This window comes from Paramormyrops kingsleyae, chromosome 5 (assembly GCF_048594095.1).
Source record: "Paramormyrops kingsleyae isolate MSU_618 chromosome 5, PKINGS_0.4, whole genome shotgun sequence".
NCBI lineage: Eukaryota > Metazoa > Chordata > Actinopteri > Osteoglossiformes > Mormyridae > Paramormyrops > Paramormyrops kingsleyae.
Genome location: NC_132801.1, coordinates 10,902,517 through 10,928,368, shown reverse-complemented (window position 1 = coordinate 10,928,368; position 25,852 = coordinate 10,902,517). Strand labels below are relative to the sequence as shown.

Genomic DNA, 25,852 nt, shown 5'->3' with positions numbered 1-25,852 from the left:
CATGCAAAAATGGGTGGCTCTTCTAATGATGGGCGGCTCTGAGAGCAGGTAAAAACACACTCTCTCTTCCAAGGCTCAGATGTTCACTCACCATTTCACTTTTCACTGCATTTTTTTGCCACATGGTCCATAGCAAGAATCAAGCAGGACCTGTCTGACAGAATACTGATCACCTCACCTGAGCCGTGACACTGTGAATGTTTACCATCTCCTGTTCGGAAGTATGTGATGCTTCCTTCGCAGAATCCAACCTCGGGTTCAGGAATGCACCACATACCCACAGAGTCAAACAAGTTTCAAAGGTAACTTTTATAAGGCATTAACATTTGTATCATATCATTTACACCAAGCCTCCTCATCCACTGTTTTCAGGAGGACAGTTATCTCATATCCCACAAGGCAGAATGTAAACCTGTAAAATTAAAATATATAATATGTTCTTACTGTGTAACTTTTATTTACGTTCCTCACAATGCCCAAAGGAAAGTCCAAAGGAAAGTGGTGAAATTTCTTTTGCAGGCCAAAGGTAAAGACTTCAAATTCTTGATTACTAAAAGTAACTTTTACTAAAAGTTAATTTCTTGTCATCTTACTGTATATTTTAGGTTATAATACATTTTAAATAGCAGCACGTTTTACACAGAATACAAACACACCACTAACGGTCTTCTTCAGCAGAATATCCTGACATATAGAAGAGGTTCTTCTTACATACAAACAGACTATTCATGATAATCCTATTTTTAATGGGGTTGTGCCCGATGTACGTTTTATTGCAAGATGTGGGTTACTGACCTTTTCAGCCTTTTAAGAGGTGAAAGTTCTCGCAAGGGTCGGGTCCCTCTCAGAACTATTCAGTGCCTAAGTTTTAATTGGGGTCACGTCGCATAAAGACCACCCAGCTCAGTGACAGGTGTCCATTCATGAAATGTCTTTAGCGAAACAAGGACATATTGGACAAGTGGATGCAAATGGGGGGGGAAATGCATAATAAGGCTTTTATGAGTCATCTGGCACTGACCTGAAACAAAGTTATGTTTCAGGAACCTGTTACTGCCCTCTTGACTTTCCCAAGAAGCGAGCTTTGTATTTTTTAAACCATTAACTGAAGGAGGTTACATACCCCATAATATGAGGCTTTATATACACCATAACCTTTAAAGATGATTAATCACTGTGGCATAGAAATTACTGCAGAACCTTTAAGGGAGATTTCTATTAAACAAGATTAACAAAATGAATGCAGATTGTACAGATCAAGCACGAATAATATAGTAATATGAGGTTCCTGATATAGAAAGAGTTTTGTATGTCCTCCAGACCCTTAGTGATGCCTTTCATTTGAACTGCATTTGCAAGTTAATGGGAGTGTATTTGGAAGTCTTGCCACTCAGCCGGTGAATATTTTTGGCTGTAGAAGGGGATAGAATTATTTGAACCAATATTAATTTAAGGCATTAATTTAAAGTTAAACAGGCGGCCGAAATGACAGGAATGTCCCGATTTTGTGGTATTTCTAAATTTATCTGCATATGTTCCATCAACATGTTTAAGTGCTGAATTTCACTTGCAATTACTGGGTAGCTGCATTCAGGAATCAAAATGAGATTTGATTCCACTTTCCTCTTTAGCGTGAGTATCTATTTCCCATCCATCCACGGCCCGTCACCACTGGCTGGGCGGCAGGTGACTGTTGACTTGTGCTCCTCTGACTCAGGAAATATTAACATGGTGTTTGTATATCGTCCATGTTGCATAGTTTCTGTTGCATATTTTGCAGAAGTGGAAAGTTCAGGTACAGAAAGTACAAATCTAGACCAAGATTTTGCTTCAACCAATCAGTTGAGTATAAAGCAGAAGTGGCCAATCTTATCCGCAAAGGGTCAGTGTATATGCAGGTTTTGGGACAGCCTTTTAGGAGTTGCAGTGAACACCCGCATACACCATAGCCCTTTCTTGATTGGCCACCCCTGGTATAAAGACTCACATTCACAGAGTACTCAGCTGGTTGGTTGGAACAAAATCTTGGTCTGGATTTGTACTTTCTGGACCTGTGCTTTCCAGCTTTGATATTTTGCATTTCTCATGGACGTCTCGTGGATCTATCTGGGTGATTCTCACGAAATCCTGGTATCGAAGATTTCAAACATGTAGTATTTAAAAAGAGTTGCATCAACAAATTTCTTTTTAGCCATTAATAAGCAGATCTGAAGTGTTTGAAAGGGTGAATTTAAAATCACCATCCCCACTGTCAAACATGGTGGTGGGAGCCTAATTTTTGGGGGTGTTTGTCAGCCAATGGACCAAGAAACCTAATCGCAGTAACCGGTACCATGAAAAATACATCAAGATTCTCAACAACAACATTAGGCCGTCTGCAGAGAAACTTGGCCTTGGGCACCACTGGACATTTCAGCATGACCCAAAACACAGCAAAAGTGGTGAAGAAATGGTTAGCGGACTAAAACATTAACGTTTTGCAGTGGCTCAGCCAGAGTCCTGGCTTGAATCCCATTGAGAATCTGTGGAGAGAGCTAAAGATCAGGGTGATGACAAGGAGACCCTCCAACCTGAAAGAGCTGGAGCTCATCGCTAAAGATGAATGGACAAAAACACCAGTGGAGACATGCAAAAAGCTGGTCAGCAATTATAGGAAGCATTTAATTGCTGTAATAGCCAATAAAGGCTTTTCTATTGGTTATTGAGAAGGGTATAAATAATTTTGGACTCTAGTTCTACCTCTAGCATCCCTTCCTTTGCCAGCCCCTGGAGGACGGGCTCCCCCTTTGAGTCTGGTTCCTCCCAAGGTTTCTTCCTTCTAGGAAGTTTTTCCTTGCCTCTGTCGCCTCTGGCTTGCTTACTGGGGGCTTTGGACAGAGATAATGTAAAGTGCTTTGAGACAATGTAATGTGACTATGCATTATACCAGTGTTTCCCAATCTGGTCCTTGGGGACCCATAGTTGGTCTACATTTTTGATCCCTGCCACACAGTTTACATTTTTGCTCCTTCCCAGCTCCCTACTGTGAACTAAGAGCTGTGATGTCAAAGAAGTTGGGGCAGATGGCCTGATGTAGGGGAAGTGCTTCCCAGCCCAGAGTGGAATCTTCCTTATGGGTTTCAGGCCGGCTGAGGGAATCCCTGGGGGATGTCCCCTTCTCCCTGCTTCAGGCCGGCTTTGCTGAGGGAATCCCTGGGGGATGTCCCCTTCTCCCTGCTTCAGGCCGGCTTTGCTGAGGGAATCCCTGGGGGATGTCCCCTTCTCCCTGCTTCAGGCCGGCTCTGTGGAGGGAATCCCTGGGGGATGTCCCCTTCTCCCTGTTTCAGGGCAGCTTTGCTGAGGGAATCCCTGGGGGATGTCCCCTTCTCCCTGCTTCAGGCCGGCTTTGCTGAGGGAATCCCTGAGGATTGTCCTGTTCTCCTTGCTTCAGGCCGGCTTTGCTGAGGGAATCCCTGAGGATTGTCCTGTTCTCCTTGCTTCAGGCCGGCTTTGCTGAGGGAATCCCTGAGGATTGTCCTGTTCTCCTTGCTTCAGGCTGGCTCTGTGGAGGGAATCCCTGGGGATGGATGTTGACCAATAGCTGCTGTTGTGCTCCAGTTTAGCGCCCCGGTCTGGGGCACCATAACTGTGGCTAATACTGTGGATACTATGATGGCTGGTCTTGTCTTTGAGTGTGTAGAGGGTCCACCAGAGGCCAGATGGACCCATGGCCTTCAGCTCACTGTGATCGCTCCATAAGATCTCCTAATTACCGGCTGCAGCCTTGGGGTAGATCCTCTTCCAGTCCACAAACTGTCCATATCTCCTTTTAAATATGCTAAAATGTGTTTTTAGTATGTGCCCTGCCATGGGTTGGTGCCCCATCCTGGGTTATTCCCTGCATCGTGGCCAAAGCTTCCAGGATGGGCTTCAGTCCCTCTGCGACCCAGGATAGGACAAGCGGGTTCAGAAAACTGAGTCAGTGAGGTTTTTTTCTGTCAGACACTAAATTAAAATGTAATTCCACATGCACTTCATTTAAATTCAATTTAAATGTAAAATGAAATATAGGAAAGCATTATTTATGGTAGATAACAATATAATTTAGAGTAAATAAAAATATGGAAATTCCAGTAATGTTTAGAAAGACTCAGGGGTGACTTTGGTGGGACTGTAATTTAAATGAATTCCCCTAGGAAGGTTCCCCCCACGACCTGATCTTGTGGCTACATTGTATATGCCATTCATTGTTAATTTTTTTCATCAGTGTACAAATGGGAGGATGTGGACTTTAATAGAGAGAAAAACAGACACAGATATAAACAATGTTTTTTTTTTCATTTTGATTTGGCATAAATTGAAAATGCAATATTGGGTGCTAAAGTTGTCATGAGAATTAAACACTGTTGCACTTATAATAAACAAAATAAAATGAAGGACAATGGGTGATGCTGCAAACTGCATTCATTTCCAAAACAGCACAGACAGCTATGACAACATAATAGTATAATGGTTGCTAACTAATATATACATACCAATGGCAGCAATGGATGTAGCCTTGACTCTTGTAAAATTAGCCTGACTTTGGCCTTATCACTATGTTTTTTTGTCTTTTGACTGCTTCTTCCTGCAGGGATGAGCATGATCTAACTCTCACAGGTGAAATTTTCATCACTGGAGCCTGTATCCATTACTGCTATGTTTTCATTCACATACATACTGTTGGAAAACTTCGATTTACATGCATCTCTTGAAGCCCTTGGTGAAGGAGCTGATGGATCATTTGGGTGTGTTTCCATTGTCTGTACTCAGTCGATGTGTCTTGTTTGCCCATAGATCTTGATGGGGATTCATGTTGGAGCTCACATGAAGCCACAGTCACCAGCAGCTTTTGTAATTTGTTTGATCTTGATGGAAAATTCCAGCATCTGTAACTGCAGTAGCTATAAGTGAATCCTTTTCTGGTTCGGAAGACAACAGATCAGGAATGAATGATTATAACTAGGATGTGTCAGGTATCACAAAACTGTGGCAAATAATACATGTAAAAATAAGAATTAATAATAATAATAATAATAATGATAAATCAGTACAAGTCAATATTTATTATAAATTGCTGGCATGTTTGTGGCATGTGCACTGTAATCTAACCATTCCCGGCTAGTGGGTTCAATTTGCACAGCTGTGTTCTTTGTTTACGTGAATCATTGCCTCCAGATTGCCTGAGGTGTGTGTTTGCAGGTGTATCTGTGTACCCTGTGATGGGCTGGCCTCCCGGGCAGGGTGCCCCCCTGCCTTAAGCCCCGTGGTTCCTTATATAGGGCTTCAGCCCTGAACCCCCCACCCCCTGAAACACACATGGTACTCCCACGATATTGGTAGGGACATGTCACATGTCGATACTCAAATCTACACACTTGCTCACCACAACCAGGTACAGGATAATTGTTGGCTGAGGAACTATGAATCTCTTTTAAGAAGGTTATATATAAGTTATTTTTAATTGCAAAAGTAATCACATTGTCATATAAACAGCTGTATTCCCAGAATGTAGTCTGTCCATCCATCCATCCATCCATCCATCTTCTAACAACTAATCTAGGTCAGAGTTACGGAGGAGGGTCTGGAGCCAATCCCAGGCAGCACAGATCACAAGGCTGCAAAACAACCCAGACAGGATGTCAGCCATAATGTTATACAGTGTTTTTTTTTTTAATTCATCATTTTAATTTTTACCCGGCACAAACTGTTTTGTTTTATAACGCAAGACTCACAGAGAACTGATATGAAATAAGGGCGTAGAGATTTTTATTTTCCGGGTTTATTGGGGTCAGTCTTAATAATAAACTATGCTGTAACGCGCGGTGGCGTTTCAGGTCCCACTGCTCTTTTTATCCCTCACAGAACACCGTAGCCGTATGACGCCAGTGAAAATAGGAAGTGTGTTTGCAGTACTTTTCAGTTTCTCGGCGGATGTTTAGGTCTTCATAAAACAAAACAAAAAAAAAAACTGGGAGAGAAATAAGCAACGTTTTCACACAGACCATGTCTCAGGATCCCTGGTAAGTGTCAAATAACGTGCACGCTTAGTGTAAGCTTGACATGAGCTCTATGTACTTTCTAGTCGTTGATCAGGAAGATAGATCAGACCCGTGTTTTAATCGCTCTTCTCTGATTACTGAAACCTGTTTGGATATTCACTTACACACGATGTTAAATATTTAGTTTGGCCGAAAACCTAGTATATTGTAGCTTCTCGCTTCAGCGCCTGCCTAATGAGGCAGTGTCACGAGGTGTTTTATCTAGGTAATATGCTTGCATGGGTTGACATACGAACGGATTGTTTTTGCTCTAAGATATCGTTAAATCAGACAGGCAGTGGCCGGATTAGCCAAACACTGAGCTAGTTTAAACTGATCGAGGACTAGTACTAGTCAAAAAGGAGTGGATAAGTGTTACTGGATCAGTTATATGACAGTTTCTCTGAAATCTACGTTCAGTCGAGAAGCAAGTCGGGGAAATAGACTCTTTGCGTAGAAATTAGCTGTTCCATGCAAAGGTTAATGCCGGGTCTGCGAGCAACTGGTGAACAAACGTTTCTTCATAATACGCTGAGCCTGCATGTAAGAGGCTTAAAAGAAACTAAATCTCAGTCCTTTATTCTAGGCTGCAGAATTACGATGCCACTTGTCGTCTTGCCCAAGAAATTGCGGAAAATATTCATGAGAGGAACAGGCAACAGAGGACTGGTGGGAACCCAGCGAAGGTGAACGACAGTTTGTGAAATCAGTAAATTAAGAAGAATCCTTACGGTCCTGTATGTGGTATTAACGCCGTGATTTGTTCTCGATGTCCATCCCCAGATGAACATGACGCTTAGAGCCTCTCTGCAGAAACTCAAACAGCAGATTATCCAACTCAGGGAGACTTTGCTGAGAGCAGCATCTTCGCGCCGAATGTATCCTTTAGTATTTCTGATATTTTTACACAGGGATTTTGCAGGGACCTACATTGGCCGTTTTACAAAGGTGATTATTTGCACTAGTAATAGTGCCTAATAATGCATTTTTGTCTAATGAAGAACCTAAGCTTAACCTTGTAATTTCTCATTCGGGATCGTTCCTAACTGTACGCCATTCTTTCCATACTACTCTGACATCAGATCCCCCCCCACACCTTAAGTTACATTTTTGAGGCTTGAAACGTCAGAAGTGTATTTCCCCCAACTTCCTTAAGGTGGCAGTGTGCTGTAATAAATCCAGTGAAGCACCTACACCTTGTTTTATCTCATCCCGATTTTATACCCGTTGTATTTATTTTAATGATGAATAAACTGTTGTTTGTGGGGGTTGGGGGGAGTTCTACAGTGTTGTATGAAGAGCCTTAATGTAAAAAAATCCTGCAGTATGCAGTCTGAAGCAGACAGAAGGCAGAACCTTGTGGATGACCTGGTCACGCGGGAAAAGCAGCTCAGTTCCATATTCAGAGGGGATACAGCGGAGCCATCAAGGTGAGTTGAGGATAAATCATGGTAAACATGGTTTTCTGTATGTATTGTTCTTCTCTGTATTCAGAATGTGAAACAGTTTACATGGTATTATGATTCTCATCTGTTCCGAGCTGATCCATACTTTCCTGCATGGATTTCCATGGTGTTTAATAAACATGTCATCGGTGATCGCTGTAGACAGCTGCAGAAGCTGCCTACTGGTGCGGCCCCTCACTGCTGACCTGCCGTGACCTGCTCTACGGGCGGATGTGCTCCCTGAATGGTTTCATTCATTAGGTGTCCTGGTCTGACGATCACACGTTTAGAGCCTGCTGGAATTCTGGGGGTCATAAGCACTGGGGCTTTCTGGAAAAACACTGGGGCTGTACCCAATAGGATCTGCCAACTGTACCCTAAGCTGTAGGTACCTTTTAAGGCACTGAAATGGACTCTGAGGAACATTTCTGTACCGTTGATGGTATATTAATGCTGTTTGTACCTTTGGGATGTTCCTGAATCAATTTCTGTACCGTAAAAGGTACTATTACAAGGGTACAGCCCCAGTGACAAGCAAAAGTACTAATATTTTCCTTTTCTCTAAGTGTGTAGAGATCGGTATGCTTCCTGCTACGCCTACATGTCCTCTGTAAATATTATTTATCAAAGAGGCAGTTTTGAACTGTTGATTGGCAGCAGGTGGTCTGTATTCTCTAGGGCTCCTTAGATTATGATTTTGGACAGGAAGGGAAGGTCTTACAATGCTGCCTTAGATATCTGCTGCTATTCCTGCTCTGCGCCGTTTGATCTAAGCAGAGTGCCCCCACTGAAGGCACTAATGTGCGGCCCCCCAGGCCCAGAGCACATCAGTGCACTCCGTGCGAAGTGTGCCAAAATGAGTATTAAGTGCTTTTTCCCCAATAAAGCACCATTATTCTTCAATTTTATAATACTTGAACACTTTAAAATAACCTTTTATTAGGCTGGAGGGGCGACTGCTTCTGCACATTTTATTGCCTTTCTTGTGTGGACCAGTCCGCTTCTTTCTTTAATGTGGCGTAAAGCTTTATTCTTCGCTAAGCCTCATACCTGTTTTACTATTCTATTATAATGAAGTGGAATTCCATCTCGTTAATGAAATGGCAATTGTTTATTATACACTTGAAACGTTTTACGACCTATATATTTTTAAAACGTTCTGTGTGGTATTTTGGGGAAGGAAGACTCCGTGTGTGTGGTCTTTGTCTGATGCCGGGGCAGTTGGATTGAGCTGCTTGAATAATCTAAGCTGTTTAATTTTTTTCACTGGGTGGGGGAAGGAGCTTTGCAGTATTTGTGAAATGGTGTATTTGTATAAGAAATATTTTTTATCGCGCTAAAGACGTTTGAGAAAGACGCCTTTTCGGGACTGCCTTAATAATTCCCGAACACCGCATCTCCGTGCCTGATAGCGTTCGGAGTTTGAAGAAGCGCGATATCTGCTTCAGATCCGGGCCCCTAGTCTGCTGGTGTCCGTGCCCCCTTGTCTCTTTCTAATTTAATTCGGTCCTTACGGTTAATTGGATCAGGTTTAATCTTCACGCCGCTATCCTTGCTAGGTCAGCGGGGCCGGAATGCGGAGAGCCGCCGCCGGCTAGTTACCGAGCGCAGCGGGGAGATTAGCGCTCCCTGTCAGCTCCTCGTTGTGGCCTTTGCTGGATTAATTGCGGCTCGGCCCGGGAGAAAGACAGCCCTCCAAATAGACATAAATTACCTTAACTGGTCTTTGCTCCAGGAAAGAAAAAAAAACACCTCTATTAGTACGAACTGGGACAGCCTGCTCAAAACCAACGGGAGGAAATACTTAATCAGTTTTAATTAAGAACTGTGAAATATTAATCTGCCTGGCTCTTTCTAAAATGCCCTCATAATGCCTTTCCTTGTACAGGTCAGCACCGGTGTGTCTTTCATTAATCATTTTAATTGGGCAATGTCGGGTTTGAAAATGTATCTTTCCTGTGGGCCTCAAGTTGAACTTTTAGTCTGGCTTTTATTATGGACGTATTTGAACATAAAGTGTTCTGTATTTTGTGTTTTCACACTTTTGACCTTGCATACATTTTTGTAGCATCTATAAATGCTGTTCCTGTATGAAATCTAGTTCAGTTTACCTAAAATAGGCCTACATGCATGTAACAGTTTTAAGCAACATATTTGACCTTTTTCGACAGTTTGTTTTTTGTGCGCACACTTGCGAAACTGGTTAGGAAATTACTTTTGTAGGATTTATTTAGAATACAATGCACTTCAGCAGCTAATGGGAAGATAAAAATATGGATATGATATAATCTGTTTCTGTTCCTCTACAGGTTGATATAGCATTATTGAGAAAGAGGAATTATGAAACACTGAATGTATTGCCACAGCTGTAACTGTATGGCGGGCAGCACACGGACCTGTAACTTCCTTAACGCGAACATGCTTTTGCATCCCAGTTAGACTGGGAGCAGGTCACGTTAGGAATGTGGGAGCTCTGGGTCAGCCCCATTAGAAGGGCTCACTGGAGAGGAACGTGACACCATCAGCTGTCTGCCGGAGGAATGCCGGCTGAAGCGCTAACGATCTTAGCAAATTAATTTATAACTGCAGATGTCCGGCGACTCTTTATCTCAGGCCGAGGGCAGAGTGCCGATTCTGCGCGGCCGCCGCCGTCTGCGGCGTTTTACCGCGGCCTTTTCACGCCCAGCGCCGTAGCCCCTCCCTCTCGATTGTCACTCGCTTATTATCATGTAAATGATGCTCTGTAAATATTTGAGGTTCTGTATAGCGGTGATACAGAATGTCGATTTGTATAGACAAACACGGCACATTTAGGACAGAATTCCTGCGACGCATCTGAAGAAGGGGGAACGCAGGCATGCAGGCTTCTGTGTGAATAATTTACACCTTCGGTATGTGTTTGCTCTGTTCTGAAGCATTCAGCAGTGGGGGAGTTGAATGAGAACTTTGGCTGCATTGTTTTTATCGTTTGTTTTAATCATTATTATGTCTGGGTATTTTTGTATTGTGTGTGTTATTAAGTCATGAAGGATCGAGTTGCAGGAGTGATTTTTCCTGAAATTATTGTTGTCTATATTTGTGTGTTTGCTGGCTTAGTGTGCGTAGACTCAAAGTGCCTTTTCTTAGTTGAACTACTTTCCACAGATACCGTTAGTCGCTTTTGATTTCCGCCATATTTCCAAGGTGCCTCTTCTATCTGACCAGCAGGTGGCGCTGTATTCATAGGTGGACGCTATTCATTTTCTGTCTTTGAAGTGTTTCCTTGCCTCAGAAAAGAACCTTGAGACTGCTGGCGAGACAGCTTCAAGGTTTGCATACAGCTTTTCTCAATTAACATAAGAATAGCATAAAACCGCATAACATTCTTAATACAACACAAGGGAGCCGCCCCGTCACTGTGAGAAGCCGTGGGGTTGGCAGATGATTATCCAGCGCTGTTTACACCATGCTCTCCATGTTTCCGATGCATACAAACTCACCAGGCCTTTATGAAATGCTGAGAGACCTAAATAAACATCATGTGATCTGCAGGTTTATTTGTTGTTATAAAAGTAGGAGATATAGGCTGTCAAACCCACCCTCAGAGTGTCACAGATGTGATGTGGCAGGTCCCTTACTTTAGGCGTAATGCCTGAGGTGATGTCTTATAGGTCGAGCCTGATGACGGGGGGCGGGGCTCAGGGCCCACCGGCCAATCCGTGGTTGATTGACGAGCCGGAGGAGACGCGGGGCCTTGACTTCGGGGAGATCAAGCAGCAGCAGCAGCGCGTCATTGAAGGTGAGCAGGTGCTGGGGTGTCTACTCATCTGCCCGCAACCGGTGCCCATCCTTCCATGAGACTTGGGTTTAATACAGTGGCCGCAGTTCCTGATGGATTCCCGAACTGGCCTCAGAATCTCTGCATGGTGCCCCCACTGATGCCCAATGTCAGTTCCCTCCGGGTAGCGACTGGCCTTAAAGGAGACCCCCCCCCCCCCCCCCCATCATAATCTCCGCAATATGGTTTTGTTGGCAGGCTGCTGGCAAGCGAAAGAGCGACTCTTTCACATGGTTCTGTTTAAGATGGGCAGACCCCCATCGAATGTGAGAGGCAGCTTCTCACGGCATCTCATGAGTGCGGACGGGTGGAGATTCCTGATCCCGAGATGAGGAGGTCGGCCCTGGTGGCCACCTGAGGATGAGCAAAAGAGGAACCGCTGAAGCTAGCATGACACTAGCGTAGCACTTAGCTCTTAACTCTCGTTCCACATCACATCACTTTGGGTAGTAACTGAAGCCAGCTGGTGCGATCCCTCGTTGCTGTTCTCTGTCCAGCCACCCCCAGCGTCAGCCCTGAAACCCAGCACCTTACACCTCTTTGTCCCCAAAAATCGTTGAGTTGTGATATCACTGCACGGAAAGTTCCGAATTACTTGGTCAAGTGGATTTTAATACTGTTTTTATTGCTCCCCTCGCCCCACCAAGGACCATTCCAAATTCCGAACCTTCGCACGTTTTTGGGAATATTCATCGTCCGTCCGGGCCTCATTCTGGAAGCTCGGATGGCCAGTGTGTGCAGAACTCCATGCCGATTCCCCTGGCGCTCATGGTCTTGCTCTTAGCCAGAGAAGTCGCATGGTTGTCATGGTGTAACACGGCCGTCGCGATCCGCTGGTGCTTCATGCACGGTGTCTGCATCACGGTAACACTGCACTAGGGAGAGTTTAACAAATGAGACTGACTGCCTCAATGAGGCTTCTAATGGCACCATAGTCATTTGATGCAAGTCCAGCTCCCCAACCGCAGTACCACCTGCTGACCTCTGAACTTTGCACTGAGGTTTCATCTCGTTCTTTCCCGCAGCCCAAGATGCTGGACTGGACGCCTTGGCCGTCGTCATCACCCGGCAGAAGCAGATGGGCCAGGAGATCGGAAATGAGCTGGACGAACAGAACGGTGAGGGCGATCAGACTGGGGAGTGTCTTTATTATGTTTATAATACCGTATTAAACGAGAACATGAATGTTGGGTAAGTTTTATAGGTTTTCCAACAGTGAGTTCCTCAACCCCCGCCAAAAAAGACAGATGTACATCTTCATACGCTTGTAGTTCTCTGTGGTTCAGGGTGGAAGCCATGCCGATCCCCACCTGCGACGACGCAGCCTCTAGTGACCCCCCTCTACCGCAAGAAGGAGTGCATGGTTAGAGTTCTCTACTTCATCTTGAAGTAATTGTGTCATATATGCAAGGTGTGTGGTTGTGGCTCGAGTGGAAGGAAGCCTCGGCGATGGGCGCAGTGGGACAGGGCAGTAAATTTCCTGAGAACTGTGCAGAAACCCCCCCCCGAAGCAGAGAGAGATATACCGCCGTCACGTTCTGCTGGGAGCGCCATTCTCTCCGCATGGATTTCCTTTCCACCCCTGCCTCTAGATGTTCGAGCCCCCCCCCTAACTCACATCCTGCTGCTCTAATGCGAAAGCGTTGTGTTCCTTCGACACGTTTAGCGTGCACAGACACGTCTCTCTGCAGAACCACTCCCCGGCCTCTTATCCCATTACTGTATCAGCGATCTCAACTCGTCTTGTTCTACGTACTAACTCTCCGAAGTGTGCAGTCATCGTTAAGTCATCTTGGATAAGAGACGGTCCCTAAACGTGTAGAGATACCCATGGGTAGGACAAGATTTGCCACTCTGGAAATCTGAATGAAGGTGGAGATATGGGGGGAAGAGTCACATGTAGTCAAGAAGGAATTCAGCCCCAGCGTGGTGCAGCCCCCCCACTGTGTGACACTCTCTGAACCCAGGACCTTGAGTGGCACTGGTCCTGGGCAGGAGGGAGGGCTGATCTCGCACATGTTGGATGCCCAGTGTAGAGAGAACTGGAAGGATGCAACTCTGAGCGCATTGGTTCCCGTCGATTTTCTTGGTGTTCAAGAGATACACCACAGCATTATGGGTAATTGATTGGTCATTTATATCCTCTTGGATAGAAGTAGCAATGTGACTGGCCGTGTCCCCAGAAAATGCCTGTTCCCATCTGTATCTGGCTGTGGAGAGCCTGCTCTGTCTTTCTCGCTCGCTACCCTGCATATTTGTAACTCGTGTGTTTGTGCGTAATTGCATGCATTGACTCTTTGAAGCCTCTGTTTACTTTAGGGATTGCCATTCCATATTAGGTAAGATCGCTTTCCAATATACTGTTCCTGGCTTTTCCAAGCAGCTTGCAGGCTGCAAAACGGGAATCGACTATCTTGGCCGATGTTAGCAGTAAGGGGAAAAGGGTCCATTTGATTATTTTAGTTCTTTCCCTACCGTATTGAGCATTATATTCTCCCCTACCCAATTGTGTGACATCACTTTTTCCAAAAAGAACATTGTGGTAATTGAGATTGGGAAAGCATTGTGAGGTCAGTGATGGGCGGCCATACTGTCCTCCCCTACCTGGCGAACTGGCACCTTCCCATGTCTTTAGCTGCATCGTCGGGTCCCCCGACTTGGGAACAGAAGCTGCTGAAATGGCTTTCGGAGCTTGGGCTTCTGCTAAAGCTTCTTATGAGTGCTGCTGGCAGGTGGAAGGAGAACCTTTCACTGGAGGACCTCACCCTGTGGTCCTTCTGAGACCGTCCTTCCCCACGCCAGGCCCTTGCCTACCTGCCTTCTCCTGGTGGATTATTGGAAGGGTGTTGGGGCCCTAAAGTGTGGGACAGGTGGAAGCCGATGGGTATATTATTCCTAGAAGGGTCTGGCTGTTTGCTGCCTCAGAACAGGGAAGCCCCAGCGCCAGAGGAACGGGGCCCCATGTCAGGTGGTGGATGACATATTTAGAGCAGTTAGTTGTTCACCCAGGCGTGTCTCCCACACAGCACAGCGTGTGATATGTATTCCCTCAGAGTATCTGCACTCTCCACATGGAACATTTCTGCTGCACTTTTTAAATATATGGTACAGATGTACGTTTCTGCCTATTTGTGAGGTCTGGACTTGGATCAGAGAGAGTTTTTTTTTCTTCCAGTAGACATAAAGTGCTTATATTACCTGAATTGCTGTTTACTACTGGTTATATTTACAAGGTAAAATATGGTAATATTACTGCCAGGCACATTGGAAAAGGTGAAAAACTGTTGTTAAATCGACCTTCTTGCTGTATTTATCTAGATTATTGTATTGCCTGTGCTTTTCTTTGGTTGCTGTGGGATCCACCACAGAACACGAGCTATCTAAGTACCTGTAGAACCTTTAAGCCTGGAACACATCATGTCGATGGTGAAAAGCTAGCAGCTACCAAGACCGATGAATAGTCGGCTCCCGTCAATTCTGAAAATTTGCACTGGAACTCCTCGGCACGACCAGAGGTGACGGTTGACATACAGTCCAATCAGAGAGCTTAGACTCAACATGCTAAATCGCCCATAACACTGTCATTGTGCACCTACTGTACCCAGCTGTGCCGCATACAATGGCATGTCAGATAGTCACCGACTATCTTCCAACGGCTGAAAATCGGCTTGTTGTGCTCCAGGTTCTTCATGACTAGTCCTTGTGTGGAGTGGGACGGTGTTCCCTTTGTTCCGGAAGTATGACAAGACTTTCCATTCTAACTGTAAGAATGCACCTTCGGACAGATCCAGGCATTCATTTTTACCTTCTCACTATTCCAAGGTATAAACAAATTAGGATATGGTGGTCGTCTCTGCTCTCAAATAACCTCCTCGTTTAGATTTCCGTTACTCGGGCCCTCTCTGATTTCAGCCCCATTTGTGAACATTTTGGATGGCGGGACCCCCCCCCAGTTAGGAATAGCTTTCTGTGATCAACTTTGGAGGTGGATGATCTTAGCATGGTCTTCCTCAGTTCAGTAAGGCTGGAAGGCCTCTGCTCAATTTCCCGACTTTCATGTTGGGTTATTACAGTCCTCGTTAAGCAGCTTTCACGGCTGACTGGGACCAGCCAAACGAACAGATGAGTTTATTTTCGGCACGCCTTTGGCCTGTTTCTTATTTGATATGCCTCCCCTCCATGCCGGCTGTTTAAGGATCCCAGCGCACGCCCCGTTCATCCGTCCACTTCCCGCCGTGTTGCCCAGTTGGGAGGTTTCAGGGCCTGGTTTGCGAAGGTAGGTAAGGGCTATTTCGAATCGCCAGCTCGCCTTCATTTGCGTTTATGAGCTCTGGGAGCGTTTAACACACAGCGCTGGGATTCGATTTGTTTCCAGAGTCCTTGACGGTTCAGTCACGTATGGGAGCCCAAACCGCTCCCCCCTGGTGGGTGAATCTTGCAGGAAGTGTCTTCAGACATCTACGATCTTGCCAATTAGCTCGCTTCATTTGTACAGGATGCTCGTTGGATCGTACCAATTACGTTTCTGTGCCCATGTTGTTTCATTAAAAGACGATGTTCTGCTGGTATTCTGGCACAAAGCAAAACTCAATCAGGGTAGGATCCACAGAACAATCTACTCAGATTTATTTTGAGTATGTTAGGGTTGGGAAAGGATACAGCAGGAAGAAAGATTATGTGTATAATGATGAAGTGTGAGACCATGGTGTCTTGGTGCCGTGTTTACACGTGCGGAGAAAAACGATCGGAGTCTCCCCCAAGCGGATCAGCAGTTTTACTTAGGGCGCTAATTAGCTGCAAATAAACACAGCACTTTGGGAAACTGTTTATTATGCAGGAAGGTGGTGACGTCACCCGCGCACCATCCGGCCGCGGAGAAGCCGGCTCTTGTTCGCCATTTCGGGAACAGCCATCAGTACAAATAAACGGTGCTAATGGTGGCCCCCGCGGCCGGATAAGCCAGGCCGTGCCCAGGCTGACGGATGGGCTCCGTTATCTGCCACAGCTGGTCCCGGTTCTATGACTCGGCGTCTTTATCTGCCTACAGTTTTATCGCCACTGTTGTGTCCCTCTCATCGCTGAGCGGGAAGTGGTGTCCCCACAGAATTACTTCTGGCGCCCCCTGGTGGCTGGACAGAAACGCCACAGAGCGGTCTGGCAGCCAGTGTCTTGCTCCACATCTTCCCAGTAACTTCAGGTTACTCTTCCTCTGAGAAGCTTGGGAACGTGGGAATATGAATTACCGCCCCCCCCCCCACCAACCCCAAAAAAAGCTTCCTACAGACGACCCCAATGGTTGGTCACAACCCGGACATGGCGAAATCTGTAACCATAACACAGATACCCCCCCCCCTCCCCACATAATTGAGGACCTTGCATCCCTTCCTTAATGCCCCCCCCCCCTCCGCTTTCACTGCTCGAATTACTCAGCACAGCTGTAGTCTGCCCCCCCCCCCCCCCCAACACGGTAATCACCCTCCCTGATTAGCGTGAGCCACCCGCCACGCACACCTTCGTCCGCTCATTAAAACCAGCTGCTCACTGCCGTTCATTTACACGTTGCGCAGGTCGCCTAATTGGTTACACAATGGACTTGCTGTTCCTCAATCCCTCCCGTTCCCATGGCACCCAAACAACCCTCTTCGTGACTTAAGCTCCGCAGCGGACACCTCCAGAACCAAACATGTTCTTGAATGTCGCTCGCTTCACCTCGTCTGCGGGTGTCGTTTTGCAAACTATCGGCCGTCGGGCTTCGTTAAGGGTGGAAGATAGTGTTTCATAACACAACAGGGAAGGCTGGTCCTGCACTCCTGCGATGACCCCAGGCTGGTGTGCTTGGTGATGAAGGATTTTCAAGCTGTCAGTCCCTGTGGCACGGTCACACCGCTGCCGTCTCCCGTGGCGACAGGACTGGGGGCTGCGATGCCGTGCAAATGTGTAACATTGCTTGGACCAAAGATGAAAGTGAGATCTGTCGATGCTGCTTTAAATGTACAATATGGGCAATGGGGTGATGGATCTCCTGCATGTCTGTCAACACTTGAGCCCAGTCTATCTGTGTATGGAGGTTGTGCAGAGCTCTGGCTGATTCAGTCTGCCTCGCAGATGCTGACATTTCTGTGCCCTCATCAAGGAGCGGAGATGTTGGGCGGAGTTCCAGGCTCTGGTCCGAATCTCTCGGATGCTTTGCTGAGTTTCATTAGTGGCGGCGGATCGGGCCGAACACATCTGCCACGCATTGCTGCGGTCTGCGTGGTCTGCTCGTGGCCTTCCTGCGAACGGGCTCCGGGAACCTCCCTGCCAGCGACGGCTTTCAGTGGGAAGTCTGCGCAGATCTGCACTCGCATCTGCTTTGATCCTTGATTGAGACCCTCCGCCGGAGCTCCCCAGGGACTGTCTGCACAAACCGCCACTGTAACGTGTTAATGGCACGAGCGCATGCTCGTGTGCGGCAGTACAGTCATAAGGACATGAGCCGTCATGGGGGGCTTCTTTTTCCCATCCAAAATGATTTTCACTTTTGCCCATTTATACGCCTGGCTGTCTTAACTGAGAGGGGTTAAATCAAGGCACGATCTGGAAACTTCAGCCTGGAAACCGCAATGCCTGTAGGGTTCTTTAATGTTCTGAAGCTCTGGTCACTCCCCATCACGTCCTCTCGGACAGTGTGATGCAATCTCTCTGTCATGGATCTCACAGAACCAAAAAGATCCAGGTTTGAATTGGGGCGGCTGTATCCCCCCCCCCCCCCAGGGCGGGGAGCCATAGGTTAGGCTTCCGCTACGTCGATCAGCTGTTTCATTGGGAGCTTCGGCCGCTGGGTCCGCCTCCGTCCCCGTATGCCACCGCCCGAGCCGCTGCAGCGGTTTTCAGCCTGGGAATGATGATGTCATAGCTGAGACAGCTGGCTCGTGGCTTGACAGCTGGGAAGCTGCGATAGGATCTGTGTCACTGCCGATTTCTTGCATTTCCTCCCCGTTGTTTGCCAAGGTTTGGACTTCCTTTCACCTCGTGCGATTGTGCCAACATTTCTGACATTGTTGCTAAGAGGACGCCCGCTAGTGTTGCATTAAATACAATATAACAGTGTTGTAGGTTCGATTCCCGCCCTGGGCTATGTGTGTACAGTTTGCATGTTCTCCAGTTATTCCAGATTTTCCCCCAGAAATGTGTGGCTTCTCATCCAGGGTGAATCAGGTGTGTTAAATGAGGGTGAACCAAAAACTGTGTAGGGCTCCGGCCCCCCAGGACTGGAGTTTGAGACCCCTGGCTTAAAAGATAGTGGAAGCTTTTCCCGATGGTTCAGACAGGGGGCGCTGTAGCGAGCATCGTCTGTCCACAGCAGCTCGGGATGCTGTGGCTGCAAGGGGGGGGCGGGTGGCTATGGAGGTTGGCAGAACTATTTTCTTGCGGTGTCGGTCTGCATTTATTGATCCCCTGAAGCTGCTCCGTAAAACCTTTGCGGTCAGTGGCTTTCTCTCGGTACATCTGGAAGGAGCACATGCCACAGAAGTTCACAGCAGAGAAACTGGGCTACCAAGGCAGCGATGGTGAATAGGAATTTTCCGGAGTCATACCACTCCTCTTACACCTCGACTAGCTGAGCTGCCTCTGAGGATGGGGTCTGTGTCTTACTACAAATCATTATCACGCTAATCCTAGTCTTCTTTTTGTTTTTAATTGCATTGTAGGATTCCCATGCTATTTTATTTTTATTTAATTTATTTATTTTTTTTTTGCATCTTCATAAATATTAAACACGTTGAGACGGGATGTGAAGCTTTGTGTGAAAATATGTACAAGTTAACAGGAGAAAGTGGGGAAATGTTAATTTAATGATAATGTGGCTGTATTAAAATGCTGAGTTGCAATTCTACACCTTTCCCCATAGAGGTGAGGAGGAGCCGTCATTGATTTTCCCACCATGTCAGTCATGTGGGATCATCTCATGTAGATGTAGTGCCAGCACCCTGTAGGGGGGTGGAATGGGGAGGGGTAAATATACCCCTGAGGAGGTAATCAGTTTTAAACAGATGCAGAGCTATGGGTTTGTCACAGAGCCCAGCACAGCCCTCCATCTCGTCACCATGTGACCCATTCCAGCCCCTCAAAACTTGGCACGTTTCGTGTGTCTGGCATGGTGGTATTCGGCTGAATGTCCCGCGGATCCAGCATCACTGGCATTTTGGTCGGAATGCAACGGGAGGAAGGGGTGTGGCTTGTTAATATGATGTCACCCACTTTTCCCGCCATTCTTTTCGTAAGCCCCACCCATTTCCCTTCAAAGGACGTTTTGCTGACTCTTGCGCTGTAATCTGTTGGCATCTCTACAGTCTGGCTTTTCCCAGGATCCTGTGGCTAGTGCCTCTTTTCCCTTATTTATATGCTTCAGCTGCATGGGCTCTGAGCAGTTGCATGTGGGCACAGAGAACGACGGGCCGCCTGTTGCGGTTACGATAATGCTTTTACAGAAGGTCAGGCTGTGAATGAAGCAGCCCATGTTAGGCCGATAGCTGATCAAACGCTGCAGCCTGCCTCTGTTTGTTTGGTCCTCGGGCAGAGCTGCAGAGAGCCGCAGATAGCCGGACGCGGCAGCCGCCTCCGCGTTTGGCCTTAATCATGAATTTACATGAGTTTTATCTTCAACAGATGCTTTTATGCAGCTGCGGATGAATTTACAAAAAAACGCTCCTTTTTTAAATGATGCTTTGCCCCCGTCATCTGTTCAGCTGCTGTGAGCTGGAGGTTGCTGTGATTAATTTGATTTGATTGCAGAGCCCCCCCCCCCCCGCCACACACACACACACTCTTCAAAGGAACATTTCCTTGCGGTGTATTGCAGGTCTGACTGAGTCGCTGCACAGTACAGTTCTGTTTAGGAAGCTCGATCCTCACCTGTACACTTGGGTCCATCCTAAAGATTGTACTTCATCAGAATCTTTTGATTTGGGCCGTGCAGATCTCCGTACTTGTCTGGTGAGGAGGAACCGCCGGGTGTCTGTTTGGCTGTTTGTTCAGCTGCCGGTTTTCTGTGTGCATCTGAGGAATCCGGTCCCGGCCCGGAGTGACGCGTGGGAGATGTATCCATCCACGGTGTGCAAATACTTGCCGCGGATCATAATCCGACCTACTGATGGAGCCCAGAGGAGATGAGGTCATGATGCCCTGCGCTTCAATTCCATCATCTGCTCTGACCCCTGGTGGGGGGGGGGGGGTTCCTTCCCTGAAAGGTCTCCTCATTTTCCTCGCCCCTGGCGGAGGTGTGTAATTGCACAGCATGGGGTTGCCTGCCGATGCAGCTGGGAAGGTTTGTGCGTCCCGGAGGGGTTGGAGGAAGTTATCGTGGATGTCTCGGTGGCACATTTTGCTGAATATTAACCCCCCCACCAGAGTCGTCATAGCGGCCCTCTTCCCCACCGATGGGAAGTTGTTTCAGGCTCCCTAAGCGCAAACATTTTTATTGGCCGTGCCGCGACTTCTCTGTCCGGCCACCTCAGCGTTACCTCAGCAAGTGAAACGCCCCCCCCCCCCCTCGCCGACACCCATCCAGCTCCCTTTGCGCCCCAGCTCAGTCAGGTTAGCACACACGGGCCGCCCCGGAAAACACTTGCAGTGCCCCGCTGGGTTTCCGGCAGGAAAGTAATCTTTCCAATGCTGTAGGGCTGGGTGCTTTTCTGCTGGAATAACAGAGAAGGGCAAATGGGCGAGCAAGCGGCCGAGTGTGACTGATATATACACACAAAATCAGGGGTTTATTCCTCCCGCCGCTCTTTTGTTGTTCCAAGCGCGTGGCTCTGGGTCAATTGCAATTTATCATCAGAATGAAATATATTTATGTGTGCTGGGAAAATATAGGAAAGAATAGTTTGGCTGTGAGCAGTAAACAGTGCTATCAGGCATCGTTTAATCAGCCTGAGCTGGCAGTTTAGATCAAAAAGCTCGCCGTAGACTTTAGGTAAACATCACACAAAACGGACATTAATTCAAGATGCAGTAGCCAGAGCAGCTGGGAATTTCGATCTCGGGATTCAAAGGCGGCTGTTTGATTTGTCTAACAAATGCAAATCGAAATCGGCATGAGGAATTTAATCTTTGCGTGTAACTCAAAAAACCCACATGGTGTAATGCAGAACCTGTGCTGTTAGCGACGAGCGGTTGCTAGGTGAGGGTTTTCTGTTCTCAGCTTGATTTCGCAGCCCCTTGAGATGTCACTTTTGCTCTCTTTTGTTTGTAGTTTGTAGTTTTGAAGCCTCCTGGCCGGACCGTGAAGAATAATGGCGTTGTCCGCCCTTAAGTGGAGCCTCGAAACAAACGTGAGACGCCGGAGGCTAATGGTATCTTTGCGGAGGCTGTGGCCCCTTCGAACTGCTGGTGTCTGTGCCTGGTTGAAAGCAGCCACCCAGGCCTTCTGGCTGCCGGGTCGAGTCCTTAGCGGAGCAGCACAGCACCAACGAATCCATGCTTTCAGCAAGCCAGGCTGCGGGCTGCTGCTTCTTCCTGCTCATCAGAATCAAGCCGCCTGTGTCGGGTGTTGCTCAGACCCCCAGTGTCCTTCATCCATGTACAGGACAGGGGGTGTGTTATGTTGACATCTGCCTGAGATTCTTCAGTTTGAGGGATGAAAACCGCTGCAAATAAGACTCTCTATGTCATGTTCTCCATTCAACTTCTGTGTTTTTCCTCCACAAACAGTGGAGGTTTTGGAAATGAGGGAGGCCTTGGGAACAGGACCGGAAGCGGATCGGGCCCCGAATGTCCGGATCGGTGCAGGTCTCCGTGGCAGATCAAAAGCGGTGCCGGAAGTAGGGAGGGGTCAGGTTGGAGACTTCTCTGGCCTCTTAACCAGCCCCCCGACCTCGCGAGGGGGAGCATAGATCGGCACTGATTTGTTTGGTTTTGAAAAAGAAAGAGACCCTGGAATGTTTCATGTTTTATTCCACGCCGCGTATGTGATATTTACACAGGGACGACACCTACGGGTCTGATAGGCTGACAGATGGGTTACAGCTACAAGAGGTTCCAGTTAAAACCAAGTTGTTTAAAAAAAATGCCAGTTTAACTTGTCACTTTTCCTGAATGGCCCTTTAATGAGGCATAGTTATGTAGTTTCCCCATCACCGATGGGCTCCAGCACATCTGGCCGTCCGCCTGGCATCTCCGTGACGATAGCTGATCCCCAGCAAGAGCCCGGCATTTAGGAGCGTGTCGTCCTCCCTCTCGGACTCGCCGTCGGCGCGTTACCAACATTACCAACATTTAAAATGAGTCGGGCTCTTTTATGACCCCCCTGTCATGTGATTTCTACACTCTAATTATCTCTTCAAGCCGGCGGTGCTGATCGTTACCAGAAGGCCTCGCAATGAGATCCCCTTAATCGCTAAACACTGAAGTGCGAAACGTCGGCTTTGAGGACCCGACCAGCTAATGCGTTCTTTCTTCTGCTGGTTTTTTTTAGTTTTACTTTTGTTCTCGGCATCGCCTGAGGAGCGCTTCATCTGGGTGGTGAGTCCAGGTGCTGTGAGATTGTTTCCAAAGGCCCCGGTCTTGGTTGGCACGTCTGCTCTCACCTGGCCTCTCTGGGTTCCTCCCAGTCAGCGGTGCACGTGTGGCTTGTCGACGGCCCTGCCACAGAAGCTGATTTCGGCCGGAGTCTGTCACTCCTCGGCTGACTTAATGAAAAAAGTTAAACTGTTAGACTCTGACTAACGCACATCCTCACAGAAAACAGTCAGTTTAGTAGATATAGTGCCTTTTTCAGCACGGCTAGCCTTCTGCATTTAACATTGTCACACAATATTGGCATTTACGATCACACCACAGTTTAATGTAATGTAATTGGATTCAAATAAAACCCTGAAGACGATGGAGGGGAGGAGACAAAGCTCCATAGATTTATAGTAGAAAATGGTTCTGCGTATGCTAGGTAATATCATTTGGCTGGAGATTTTAAGGAACCGCTGCTTGGGGAACGCCCCGAGTGCCACCAGGTCATGGTCACATTTAAGTCGGCTCGATCCGTAGGGTTCCCCTGGGGAGTGTTTGATGGCTGCACTCCCAGAGGACGGGGCTCTCAGAGCAGGTGGTGGAGCCAGATCCAGGCCCAGTGCAGCGCTGGTGTTTTCACTTGCAAGCGAGCCCCATACTGTATGCCAATTAGTAACAGTTGTGCCCCCAACCCCTGCCCCCCCCCATGCTACCCTTGCCCGCTCCGGGCCACATTCCCAGGGGAAATCATTATATTAAGTCTGGCTGAATGAATGATTTGGGGAAGAGGAAAAAAAACGTCCACACTCACAATTGGCCATGGGGAGGCGCCCTGTCATAATGTTTGTGGCCCTGAAGCCGCTGTGGTGTATCGAGCCTCCTAGAACCACACGGCCTCCGGGTTGGCATAGGGCTAGAGACTTTGGGTGTGGTGCATCTTTAGTTGGGGTCGGTGGGGAAGAGTACCCTGGCATCACCCAGCTGCCCTTTATAGCCCCCTCTCTCCACCCCCATGGTCAGGCTTCTCTGCGTGATGCTGATAGCTGGGAGGAAGACTGCCCTAGTTCTGGCCCGTCCTGCTGCTCTGTGTCTGGTCCGGGGTGGCCCACGGCGGGAGGGGGGGGGGGGGCCACAGGGCCCACATTACTGACACCAACCTCTGCACCGCATCCTTACGCCACGACCCTCAGCTAAACCATCCCTGGTTAACCTCCTCAGTTGTGTCACTCTTTCTGCCCTAATCTTAACTACTGACCCACTCCAGTCAACTTGCAGGAGTTGCATGTTGGTCAACACCTGTGCTGTTCTGGGTATCCACTCCACCTCTCTCTCTCTCTCTCTCTCTCTCTCGTCATGATAGATAGATCTTCTCTTCCATGGCTTATATGTGCTTAGAAGCTCTGCACTCACATTGTGTGTCTGCCATCCGTTAGCCGACACTGCATGAGACCCCAGTCCACTTATTTGCGAGGAAATACACAAAACAGATTTTTTTTTAAATAAATACCGTCTCATAGAGATCTTCGTCTAGTAAAAGTAATAGACACCAGTGTTTTCTTTTTCGGGGGGGGGGGCAGGCAGATGGAAGGAAAAAGATCATATTTGTTTTATGAGAAATTATGGGAGTGCTTAATGCTTTTGGCTGAACAGCTGCCTGCCGAACAGGTGGAAGAGGCTGTAATTAGCGACTCGGGTTCCTTTGGATGCAGTACAAACGTTATGTTATCACAGAACTCCATGCTCCTTTCAAGAGTTCTACTTTGCATTATCAAACTTTGATATGTTTCTTTGTGCACATATGCTATTAAACAGAAATCCTGTGGATGCTTCTAAATCAGGGGTACTCATAATTTTTTCCCCTGCAGTTTGAATCCTATCAGCAATGTAATGCCATGGTGCAGTCCCCTGATAAAATTTCCCTGGGGAAAAATGAAGGGTGGGTCTCCTTGGGGTAACATGAAGGGCTGGTCTCCTTGGGGTAACATGAAGGGCTGGTCTCCCTGGGGTAACATGAAGGGCTGGTCTCCCTGGGGTAACATGAAGGGCTGGTCTCCCTGGGGGAAAATGAAGGGCGGGTCTCCCTGGGGGAAAATGAAGGGCGGGTCTCCCTGGGGTAACATGAAGGGCTGGTCTCCCTGGGGGAAAATGAAGGGCTGTTCTCCCTGGGGTAACATGAAGGGCTGGTCTCCCTGGGGTAACATGAAGGGCTGGTCTCCCTGGGGTAACATGAAGGGCTGGTCTCCCTGGGGTAACATGAAGGGCTGGTCTCCCTGGGGGAAAATGAAGGGCGGGTCTCCCTGGGGGAAAATGAAGGGCGGGTCTCCCTGGGGTAACATGAAGGGCTGGTCTCCCTGGGGTAACATGAAGGGCTGGTCTCCCTGGGGGAAAATGAAGGGCTGTTCTCCCTGGGGTAACATGAAGGGCTGTTCTCCCTGGGGTAACATGAAGGGCTGGTCTCCCTGGGGTAACATGAAGGGCGGGTCTCCCTGGGGTAACATGAAGGGCTGGTCTCCCTGGGGTAACATGAAGGGCGGGTCTCCCTGGGGTCTCGGACACCTGCTCGTTGACATTTCCATGGTGGCTCCTCACGTCTCGACGCGTTATCAGGGAAGTGGCATTGACCAGGTGCAGTCAGCACGGGAGATTACGACACGTGCATTTATTACCATACACCTTTGCACGTAATCTCCGTAACGCCTTTGCGCGTGGCGTTCTAATTTAAAGCCTTCTGAAGTCAGGCCATCTGCATCCAGGATACGCCGGGCGCTTCCAGAAACAGGAAGATGTTTTATTGATATCAAGCTGAGCTGAGGAGAGGTTTCCCGTTAAACGTCTGTGTTTCGAATGTGCAGGAAAGTGACCTGCAAAGTAATTAGTTTCCCCAAGCATAACTGGCTGAGAATAAAAGAGTTTTTTTTACGTGTTTTTTTTCGGTAAGGGCTTTATGGCCCGTGGTCAGGAAATAAAAGAGCGGGCCGACGTCACCCCGGGAACATCTGTGTGCGATTGCCGTACCCCTGAACCGTCCTGCTGTGCCAAGGAGCCCC

At 47.7% G+C, this 25,852-nt stretch overlaps 1 protein-coding gene across 1 annotated transcript in view; it reads left to right on the top strand.

The window, feature by feature from the left end:
• The first annotated feature begins 5,888 nt into the window (after window positions 1-5,888).
• Window positions 5,889-25,852, top strand: part of stx8 (syntaxin 8) — a 29,660-nt gene continuing 9,696 nt past the window's right edge. Inside the window, exons 1-6 of the mRNA XM_023791974.2 lie at window positions 5,889-6,041; window positions 6,646-6,745; window positions 6,843-6,937; window positions 7,385-7,489; window positions 11,155-11,282; window positions 12,347-12,439. Of these exons, the coding sequence (XP_023647742.2) occupies window positions 6,025-6,041; window positions 6,646-6,745; window positions 6,843-6,937; window positions 7,385-7,489; window positions 11,155-11,282; window positions 12,347-12,439 (538 nt within the window). The 5' untranslated portion in view covers window positions 5,889-6,024. The remainder of the gene's footprint in view (window positions 6,042-6,645; window positions 6,746-6,842; window positions 6,938-7,384; window positions 7,490-11,154; window positions 11,283-12,346; window positions 12,440-25,852) is intronic.